We start from the raw sequence: 11,971 nt of genomic DNA, 5'->3' as shown, positions 1-11,971 counted from the left end.
CACAAATACTTATTTGTAGTAAACATAATGAAAATACGAATAATTTTCGGATCGAATAAATTCGGAGATTTTCAACCCCCAAGGGGATAAAATTAGTTTGAACCTATCAGTAGTACCGGGAAAATATGTAGCAAGACTTTTATCATACAGTGGACTTTTATCCCGGAAAAATACTTCACGCGGGCAAAGCCGCGAGCAAAACCTAGTCTCCTTAATATAGAAGGTTTTAGAGAGTAGTCCCTACTATAACTGTGAAAGTCCTATACTTCAGCTTCTCACATATTTCTAAAGTATATGTAGTATGCTTTTTAAAGCATACTTAAAGAGTACCTTTTAAAGCCTTATCAAACATTTGCTGTTGTTTTTAAGGAAATAATAAAAATCACTTTTTAGTTTATGTTAGATCATAGATTAGTAGAATTATATGAAATGAAACTATTATAAAAAATAAAATGTAGACTCTCTAGTCTGTTATGTCTTGTATTGACAAGATGTATTTTATTTCGCATTACCTATATAAATTTCTGATTTAATCTATTTAAAGTAATATTTATCAGGTTATGGGCCATTATTACTCCGTAAAAGATTAAATCAGTTTTTTACCGAAATAGTCACGCGATTAAATGGGATAAAATAGATAGAGATTCACCGGTCAACCACGAGCGACATTTTGTTCTAGAAGTTTTTCAGCGAACTGCAAAAATGAATTCACAATTATCCAACGTGGAAATTCGCCGTGAAAAAATATTTGTAACATGAGGAGCTGTGGGACACTATTGAACCGGGTGCGGACTACAAACACGATGTCAAAAAGGATACAAAAGCAAGATCTAAACTAATATTACTAATTGATCCCATTAATTATGTCCACGTACAGGAGGCGACTACGGCGAAACAGGTATGGTCGAAATTAGAGCAAGTCTTTGATGACTCCGGGCTCAGCAGAAAAGTAGGTTTATTACGGGAATTACTTATTAACAACTACTTTAGATAATAGCTCTAATGTTGAGGATTATATTAATAAATTGATGACAGCAGCACACAAGCTCAGAAATATAACTTTGTAGTAGGAGACGAGTGGCTCGGTAAATTGCTACTCGCTGGCCTCCCTGAAGTCTACAAACCGATGATTATGAATAGAAAGCTCTGGTGTGCCCGTTAGCGCTGGTTTTGTCAAAACGAAGCTATAACAAGACGTCAAAGTGTCAGAATCCTCAGCCTATTATGTCAATGGGAAAGGAAATGAAACAACAATTGAAAAGTAAATTTGACAGAGTCGTACTGTGCCCGAAACAAACATATTGACTTAAGATATCATTTACTGCGTGAAAAGGTTTCTAAAAAGGGAATAAAAATTATGTACATGGGTACTGAAAGAATGGTGGCTGACATACTTACTAAACCTACAACACGCATTAAATTCCAAGAATGTGTTCGAGAAATGGGACTACGTTTTGGGGAGGATGTTAGATCATAGATTAGTAGAATTATATGAAATGAAACTATTATAAAAAATAAAATGTAGACTCTCTAGTCTGTTATGTCTTGTATTGACAAGATGTATTTTATTTCGCATTACCTATATAAATTTCTGATTTAATCTATTTAAAGTAATATTTATCAGTTTATTTAATAAAATATAACCAAGTTAATGATTTATTGTGGTAATTTCTATAGAAATCTTGTAAAAAAAAATTCGTGAACACTATTTAACACACTGAAAATGCGTCTGATATTACCCCAACATACAGTAAACAATTACGTAGTTTTAAAATGACAGGCCATAATGAACATACATATGCCCAACATAGTCATTCGTGATTTCGAAATTATTATTTTTTTATTTTGTAATGCAAAAACACACAACAATTTTTTTGGTACTTCCTTTATTATTATATAAGTTACAATTTAATCAAAGGCTTTTCTACTATCAATTTATGAAACGAATATAAAAGAAAGTGGGCCATCAATGACTCCATACCATTTAACTAATCACAAAACATTTTGGATAATGGTTTGTAAAGGGAACTCATCTTGAGAATTGAAAACGAATCTGAACTCCCGCGTTTGGTCTTAGAGTTCGTAAACCGAAACGTCGTAGTTAACGCCTAGGAGAATGCCGTCGATCCACTCCCGCACGTTGGCCACGTCCACGTACACGCCGGGGGTGCCGTCCTCGCCGCACCCGATGCCCCACGCCACGATACCGTTCTGCACGTAACGATCCTTCTCGTACTGCAAATTGTATGTTGGCGTATTAACTTGTGTTTCTACATAATAAAACGGGAATAATGAAGTTTAATGCTCATTCGACTTCATACATGAGTTGTGTGACCCACCTCGCTGGGACAGACGAGCGGGGAGCCGCCGTCTCCCTTGCAGGTGTCGCGGCCGGGTTCGCCGCCCGCGCACATGAACGACGAGTGCAGCTCGAAGTACCGCCCCAGCCGAGTCTTGCGCAGTTGGTCACGGCACGTGTTGCGGTCCACCACAGGCACTTCAATCTGTCAATATAATACAATACATTAGCTACGTAGTTACAACCTATCATTAGTTATTAAATTAATAACAATAATTTCACATCAATATTGTTACCTTTTTCAATATAACCTGGTAGCGACCATCTTTGCCGAACTTGTCCTTGCCCCAACCCGAGGCGAAGCAGCGCGTGCCGGCAGTGGCGCGTTCGCGGGCCTTCGGCAGGCACGCCAGTCCCACGTTGGGCGCCAGATCCATCGGCGAATTGAGGAACAGCAGCGCCACGTCGTAGAACAGGTTGCCTGAGATCAACAAACATTTTAAGGACTTGACACATTTGGTAAATCTTTGCACAATCACTTTCTCTTATTTTTGCAAATCCCACAGTTACATTCGAGTAGCTGTTTGCACGCCACACTCCAGCGACATACACATTTTTTGCTCATGAAATGTGCTAATGTTTTCGTTAAATTGGTAAAATAATGAAACATAACTGCATTCGCGCAGGCAGGCGCACTTTACAAGTTTTGAGAGAGTTTAAAATGGGGTGAAGCGCTGTTTATTTGTTTCGGCTGACGGCTTACTAGCTATTACTCAAATCGGACTGAGAGTAAATAGTCTAAATAAACCAGGAAAGACAGCTAGTGAATTTAATATGGTCCACCGAACTAAGACTATAGTTCCGACACTCACCTTTATTAAAGTCCTTGTGAACGACAATCCGGGAGACATCGCGGTCCTGGTAAGGATATGGCTCCTTGGCGTGTTGTGTATCCCACTCGCCGGCGCGCACACGCAGCTGCGGCCCGGACGCAACATAATGCGCCGCCGTCAGCACCACGCTCGGGTGGATTAGCGATCCGCCGCCGACGTACACGTTCAGCTTCTGGCCGTCTGGCTCATTTTCGTTCACCGGTTCGATCCTGAAAGGTGACAGTCAAATTAAGTTTACTCTAGCGTTACCATACAGATTTTACAACAATGTAATTGAAGCCCGTTAAATAAAATATGAATATTTTTGTACATAATCATATCAAACTAGAACCATAAATAAGAACTAGATATAAAAGTCACAGCTTGCAGTTGTATTTAGTGTATTCAGGGAGATATATCCCGAAGCCCAACTATGAGTATAGTAGTGCAAAAGTACATGATACTTATGGTGTAAGCATTACTGGATGATGGATCTCATGTAATACCAGGTAACCTACTTTTTTGTTAATCAGCTTATGGTATTAAACCACTTACTTAAGAATCGCGACCATCCAGGGGAACTCTCCGAACTTGGTCTCGCCGTCGGTGTCGCCGGTGGTGCGGACGGCTACTCCCTCAGGGTTGCGCCAGCCACAGCCTTGACGCTGGAAACAACCATGTTCCTACATTAGCGTATGTCTACATTGGCCAAGCTAAGCCAGATAATAGGCCCTTTATAGGAAAGTACTTATTAGTCAAATAACGCTGATGTTTACATAAATACACTATGCCTAGTATATTTTTGGCATAAAAAATACACTGGTATTACATTTATTAAAACAAAATCTGTCTTACAAGTTAAATCAATTTGATTAATTATTGAGGATCACGCAAACCAGTAGCGTAGCTTGACGTAGAGGAGCCCTATATCTATATTTGTTGGGGCCTCTTTAGGGCAGTGCAAACTTTTGGGCGCCCGTTTAGTTTAATGTAGGTATGGGCCAAGAGGGGCCCCAAAGTTTGAGAGCCCCGTATCACTGATACGGCGCGGCCGAAGCTACGCCCCTGACGCAAGCATTCTGGTGCGCCTTTTTTTATCGCGGGAAAAACGCGTTACTGATTGGTTTCACAAATCTTACGGCTGCGTCGACGTCTAGGAGTATAGCGTTTTGTGGACTAGTACCGGTCAGAGCCTCTTATGCCATGTACACCATATCCCTTCACCGATATACCATCCACGACCCCGCGATGGCTTTCTTCAGTTGCGGGGTCTAGACGCCTTCGGTAACATTTAGTTGCTGTACTTGTTAGAACCAACTCATTGCGCACTGAAGACTACCAAATGTATTTTTGTCGAATATAAATGATGAGGATATAACAATATGTAAAAGATAAGCTGATACTCAAAAAAACGTATTTTTATTGTTGTTCTCCTAGTCAAGGTGAGGTCACGAGCGATGAGCTAATCATAAGAATTGTGAACCCGTTCCACCGGTCGCTGTCCAGTCCTGGTGACCGAGAGCAAACTAGTTCCATTGCCCATTAAATTATAGGTTTTTCCTCAAAAAACGACAGAAATAAAAGACATTGTTTTTTACGAGTTTGTTAACGTACCTACCATAATTGATTGATTTAAAATGCAGTTTTGTTTCTTTATACTGTACATAACATTACTATCGAGCATAATGAATTGATATTCTTACCTCGGGTTTGACGGGGTCTGGCTTGGGTATGATGGGGTCGGTCTCCGGCCTCTTCTCGGGCACCAGGCAGCATGTGTCGATGTACGACTGACAGGGACCGTCGCGGAAACTATTCCAAATAACAATACTTAATATGGATCTCATGTCATTTTATACTGTTCTTATACTACAAACACAAGAGATCTGTTTGATTTTTTTATCGCCATCGAGTCTTTGAAACTGATAGATTTGCTGTTCCACCGAAAGCAAGATGGGACAGAACCCAAGAGTACCCACTTATTGTTAATTAAAAAATGTCTGTTGAAACTAATGATTTGACTTAGTTAATGATTACAGACCGGCATTTACTTCGTCAGATCCTCGATCTACTTATATAATATCAATTTCGTTTTATTTGATGGCAATTTGTCTCGTTGATATTGCTTTGTATTTGAAATCTTGGTAAACACTAAATTAAACAACCCTTTGAACTCAAACTCAGCAATTGGAAAAGAATGAAAGCCATGAACGGTGTTTGGTTATATTTTAAGCGAAAGGCATTGTTAGCATACCCTGAAATGGCTTTTGTTTCAGATTTCTCCGATATATGCTCCTGTTTGTTTCTGGGGATGTACAGAATTGATTTTAATCAAGGAATAGTTAGTATCTATTTAACGTTGACAGAGGAAAACGAAAATATGTTGCCCGACCTAAGGAATAAGCAGGCCACGATCTTCCAACCTGTACCTAGTAGATGTTGCCACTAGGCCACGAAAACGACAAAATTCAGATATTATACTACCTTCTGGGTATTACTAGTATAATTACTTTTACCTATAGACCTGAGATCTGCAAGGTGCAAACAAAACATAAAATAATAGTGTTAAGCATTTGAAGGACCGTGGACTTGCATATCTCCTGATTCAAACATTTATGGGGATTAAATATGTGTGCAAAAGTAACCCACCGAATATAAAAAATAAATTTAAATGGAATAAAAATATGTCAGTTTTAAAGCAGACCACCAAAGTACTACATGTTGATCATGAGAACATGGACGAGGCAGCTATACAAACGATGTGAATAAGAGTATATGATGTCTGTTCACCGAATGTCGATGACCCCGGTGCCGTCGGTGATGATGGTGTTGTTGCTGGTGTTGCACAAGTAGTAGGTGACACACTCGCCCACCTGTCCGTCGTCCAGTGTGCACGACAAGTCGGTCGCTGTGTGCGATCAAACGCCATGTTATAAAAAATATTTTTTTTTATATGTCAAATATATTATACTTAATTGCATTATCCTAAAAATATTGTAGACTAGGTGTTGCTCGCGACTTCGTCCGCGTAAAAAGACTTTCTCGCTACAAAAATTCCTAAATCCCAGTAGCAATCTATGACGCCGGTGCCATCTGTTTGAAAAATGAGATTAAAAATTTCAATTATTTCAATTCGTGTATAAAATTTCACACAATTTCGTTCAGCTGTTTCCTGTCACTTCTGACAACCATCTAAACATCCAAACATTTTCACGAACTTTCGCATTTTAATATAATAAGATAACTTTTCCGAATTGAAATGTTGTTATGTACTTACCATTCGCTTGTGGAACGCTGGGCACCACGGTCGATGGCGCTCTGTTGACTATAGAGGCTTGCGTCGTGGTGCCGGAGGCGGGAACGTTGAATATCTCGTGGATGATAGCCTCCAGATCTCCGGACTGTGCGCAGGCGCACGCCAACAAGGCGAACAATGGCAGCGTTTTGTACATCTGGGCGAAGATTTATATCTTAATATAGTCTTGCGGTAATGTTGCGGTAATATTTATTTTTACTTAGCACTTGATAATCATCAGGATACTCAACCAAAATTATGAGTGATAAATCTCAAATAGATAGTATTTACACCAAACTGACAAACCAGTTAAGAAAATATTTTTTTGGTGAAATAAGTAAATCCAAAGGACATAGGTGACATAATCTGAAGAGCCACCACGACGTTTTTTATTTGACCAGATAGAAAGTATGCAATAATGTAACGATCCTGAGGCTCCGGCAAGATAAACCGTGAAAGTTTTTTTCCGGCTTCGTGAATGTGAATACCGATACATACAAAATATAAACACTCTCACCCGTTACCGTCAGTTTTAAATTGTTTTTTTTTTTATACTGTAAGTGTCCCCACTGCACCTGATGGTAAGTGGAATGGGTCCAATAGAATGTCCACTGACGAGAAATGATTAACCCCTTCGGCACACGACACAGTTATGCCGGCCTGTTGGAACCAGATATAGGTACACAGGCTAATCCCGGAACGCAACACACTTACGTGGACCACTATGGCGGCATTTAACACCTTGTGTGATGTGATCGCTCTCCAGGCGGATATAAAACATATTATTTTTTATATAAATTTGTTTGGCATGTTGAAGTGTAGTTAGCGATTGGGATAGTTTAATTTTGGGATTGGCCCTTATAACAATGGTGAAACAGACTATTATAACAATGGTGTTAGGTAACTACCTATATTGAATCTAGCTATTGACAAAATGGGATAAGATCACAGTTAGGGCCGGCTTAGATTGAATTGTTTGTTTTAATAAATTGCAGTTAGTCACATGAATAATTTTGGTAAAACTTTTCATAGCATAAACATTTATACCTACATTTTGGAAGTTAGACGATAAATACAAGTACCATACCTATATCGTATTGTAAGGTAAGTACCTATGTGTTGGACGTGACACTAATTAATTTTATTAAAATAACTATGCGGTAAATGTCGTAGGTTTCTCATATTGTTACGTTCAATAAAATTCTTTAGGTGGCCTTATACTTAATCCTCACGGTTCTTAACACTTATCTTATTCTGCTAAAATGTCTATTCTTGGAAAACATTTTTTTTATTTAACTTCCAGAAGAATCTTCAAATTTTACCAGATTTATGATCATCGAATCACGTATAAGAATTACTTGCTTATATTTATTTCAGAGAACCGAGTTAGCTATGATTATTTGTACTAGTAACGACCGAGCCGAGGCGACCAAACCGGTTCCACTATTCAATCATAGAGTCTGCTAAATCTGAAGATTTTCCTTGTGGAAGACAAACAAGTTAAACATTGATAATACGTTTATAAGCGCGATGAGTTCATCCGACGAGGTCACGCACTGTTATCGTATTTGCTATTCATATATTTATAAGTATAGGGTCGTTTAATAATATAACATTATTTACCGACCTCCGTCTCCATTTAGGTTGCGAAAGACATTCTGCTAAACTATTATTTAATCTCTTATTATAAAGTACTTTTGAAATTATGCCATTCCTGAACCACCGTTACCAATGCCTTGGGTGTCTATGCTTATTGGATTATATCTGATGACTTATAAGTACTTACTTAAATATTTAGGCTTAAAATTTATTTATTGTTTAAATTGGCCATCTACCTACATCTTACATTCTAAAGATTACGAAGGTCTCGTCACATTCAATAAAAATAATTAGGAATTAAAAAGAAGTTTAGTCGATAATGGCTTTGTACAAAATAGACACACTAAAACATTTTACCTACCTATACTGTTACTTCTTACCTTAACCCACCCTAGCTAAATATAATTTTAATTGAACTTTTACATCGTGATTACAATCAGGCTATCAAGTTGTTCGTCTAGTTATCGTCATACAAAAGTACGACCTTCACATAACTCACAGTGGGCCATGTTTGTATGTTGTTTTACATTCATCCAGTCTTTCATTTCGTGTTACATGAAGAAAAGGAGTCGTTACAGACATCCCCTCAACAGCTTATTGATTCATAGACACGTGGTGGGCATGAAGTATAGGTAAGTATCTACTTAATGAAGTAGATACTCTATTATCTAACAAAAAATATGGTACAAAATGTTAAAGATGTAGTTTTTGAGTTAAAGCTTATTTTTTACCGTCCTCTGCAAGTAGTGCCTTGCCTACAAACGGTACTCAATAATGAACAAAAAAACAACTGCAACTGCTTAACCCCGCCTGACAATCGATAGAAGTAAGAAATCTTATTACATACATTACCCATTATAAGTCAATTAAAAATATATTACGCGTAACGTAAGCAGAAACAATTAGTACTTGGATAAAGGACTTCCCTGTTTATTGTCAGACATAGGAATTCCCCTACAGAGTCTGGTTCTTATTATTCAGTATAATGCATCATTACGACGTCGTCACTTGATTTAGAAAGTGCTTATTCATCATGAAAAGAAAAAAATAAACATCATATATTTTAATGCGTTTTCAATTATTATTGTCTAGCAAATATCTCTTGTTCAATTACTAAGAACATGAATACTTAAAACATTAAAAGAAATTTATATCCAGATCCAGTATCGTTATTCGTTACTTAGAAGCGGAATCAAGGGCGTCGTCAAGGGGGAGCTGGGAGGGGCAGCTGTTCTCCCCTAGAGGTTCTACAACTCGAAAGAATTCACCAATTCCATTCCTAATATTCCGTACGCTCAATTACGCTCTGCTCTATGTTAGTGTTAATGCGGGAGAGGGAGAGTAGGGGTGGAACATGTGCTCTCGACTTTACCTTGTTCCCCCCCTTCCTCCCGCCCCCCGCCTAGGCCATCGGCTGCCATCGGCTGGCGACGCTCTTGAGCGGAATAATTAAGTAAGTGTATCCTATTTTTTCTTTTCTGTTCAACCATAATAAAATAGGGGCGCAAGGAAAATAAAAATACGACAGTATTTCGTGAAAGGATGTGTTATTGATAAGCCCACTACGCATTCATCTGACGTAAATACTTGGTCAAAGTTAAGTTCAAGGAGAATTAATGGCCTTTAAATGAGAATCACAACAGAAAATCAAAATGATATTTTCGAGAATACCTACCATAATTAATTATTAACAACGAAATTAATATCCATTAAAATCCAATAAAGCTAATTCATGTACGTAATCGAATTGGTGATATTATTGTGTTCTGAGTTCTTGGAATTTTATATGAATGTGAACATGACCTTGTAGTGTCGCGGTCGAGTGGCGAGGTGTGTCCGGTGAGCGGGGTTGCCAGATTCAGGTCTATCATTACGTAGAAATCACCTAAATATTAATATGTAGGCACTGAAACGGTCTATTCAAACTTTTGGGCGATAAATCAATATTAAACATTTATGTTAAAATTATAGTCTTCTGTGATATCTGTAAAACGTAAATGCGTTAAGACTGTTACTTTAAGGACAGTAAAGTAATCGTTGGACATGAAACCAGTCAACTATATTCCAGAACTTTTTCGAATTTCCCAACCATCTGGCAAGTTTCGCGGCGCAGTGGGCTGCACATGCTAATTTCCCGTATTGAGACTAAATACTTTTTATTTGATCCGCGAATACCTATCAACTTGTTGAAAACGGCTTGTTAGCTTGTTACAAACAATCATAAGATGCTAATTTAGATAAACGAGAGGACAAATACTGATCAAGTAGAAGGTTCCTTGACCTACTATGACCTTTCGAAATCAAGTTACAAATTAACTAATTACTTAATCTTCTGTTTTTTTTAACGTAAATTGTTATCAACAACCCCTATTATTACTTAGTTATTAAACCCAAGCAGAAGTAATGGCTCTCCAGTATCTTTAAAAAAGTAATTACTAGGTAGTATTATTATACTTTATTGAGATAGAATCAGTAAGTACTCACCTCAATAAGAGAGAAAACAAAGTTTACTCTTTATCCTAACATGTTAGGTAAACATATAATTATCAATCAAGTAGGTAACTCAATAACAAAAAAAAAATATTAGTTACTTTATGTAAACACTAATAAATATATTAAAACAATGTTACCAAGGGGCTGATGTTAATAAATAACCGCGATGTCCAACACATTATTTCGAGATTGGTCTCAAATATAATACAATCAGTAAGTTTGATCGCATCGTTCTCCTAACTTTTATTTTAGTTGGTTTATTAACAATTTTGTTTAATTTGGAAATAAAACGTTTTTAAACGAAAATAGTGTCTTGTAATAAAGATGAAAATTATATTATCGTATCTTCAGTGTTACTAAGAGAGCGTTTTCTCCGCATCACATTTCTATTTGTGCAAACCACAATTAATTTCGTTTTCTTTTTATGTAAATCAGGTTTTATCCTCGTAATTAATATGTGTTTGTGCTCAAATACCAGATTATATAAAATGACAAGGATTTTTATGAGATAGGTACTTAATTCTTAAAAAACAATGCGTTTAACCTTAATAAGGCATCACCAATATTGTATATTAATAGTTTTTAAAGCTCACCTTGTGTTGTTGAATTATTTTAGCATATTAACACAAAAACACTGTTAAGTTAAAGTTCCTGTAGATAAGGCACACGTGTGCCGGCCGTCAGAGCTGCCCTCACACTGTTCACTGGCCAGTGACCATACAAGTAAAACTGACACTCAAAGATGTTACAAGGAAAAATGACGATTATTTTAACATCAGAAATGGTTTCCCCGCAGCATATTTAAGCGTTACTAGAAATAAAAACCCAGTAGTCGTATACTGTTATGGGGTTGTCCGTATTGCACGGGGACTTTTGGTTTTTCGCCAGACACTAACTGGCTGTACCCATATTGTGCGCTACGTTGTATACAGGGTCATACTGACACAGATTGCCTCGATGTCGTACTTTAATGCGAACGCGGTACGATAACACTACCGTACTGATGGATTCGAATCCCGAGTCAGGTCAATTATAAATTTAAACTGCTTCTTTCATCTTAATCTGAGGTAAGAACCTCTGTTTAATAATAAATAGATTTTACTGAGATACTGACGCGACATAAATATAACATGTTAAATTATTTTTTGGATTTTGTGGTTATTGAAGGCGGTTAAATATTTATTCTTTTTTTTTATTTGTGTTAGAAAAAATAGTCCGTCTCGATAGTGTAGTTATATTGAGCTCACGGTTTGACTATCGCGATGAGGTGTTACATCTCTACCTACCCCTGATAAGGGGAAAAGGTGTGATATTATATAAATATACGTAAGTAGGTAAGAAGTAGACTCAACTAAACTCAACGTAAAAACATAACTTAAAAACGTCACAAGAAAGCTAAATTTGTAATTTCAT

The 11,971-nt window shown here is 37.3% G+C and overlaps 1 protein-coding gene across 1 annotated transcript; it reads right to left on the bottom strand.

The window, feature by feature from the left end:
* Positions 1–1,869: 1,869 nt before the first annotated feature.
* On the bottom strand, positions 1,870–11,451 carry LOC115454017 (phenoloxidase-activating factor 2-like). The gene is made up of 9 exons (XM_037443397.1): positions 11,152–11,451; positions 6,449–6,623; positions 5,962–6,079; positions 4,875–4,983; positions 3,727–3,836; positions 3,172–3,401; positions 2,596–2,780; positions 2,340–2,504; positions 1,870–2,235 (listed from the first exon to the last, which is right to left on the bottom strand). Exons 2-9 carry the CDS (start codon positions 6,621–6,623, stop codon positions 2,074–2,076), a joined length of 1,254 nt encoding a protein of 417 aa, XP_037299294.1. The 5' UTR covers positions 11,152–11,451; the 3' UTR covers positions 1,870–2,073.
* Positions 11,452–11,971: the final 520 nt, after the last annotated feature.

The sequence above is a fragment of the Manduca sexta genome, chromosome 26 (genome assembly GCF_014839805.1).
Source record: "Manduca sexta isolate Smith_Timp_Sample1 chromosome 26, JHU_Msex_v1.0, whole genome shotgun sequence".
Classification (NCBI taxonomy): domain Eukaryota; kingdom Metazoa; phylum Arthropoda; class Insecta; order Lepidoptera; family Sphingidae; genus Manduca; species Manduca sexta.
This window is presented reverse-complemented; position numbering and strand designations above follow the sequence as displayed.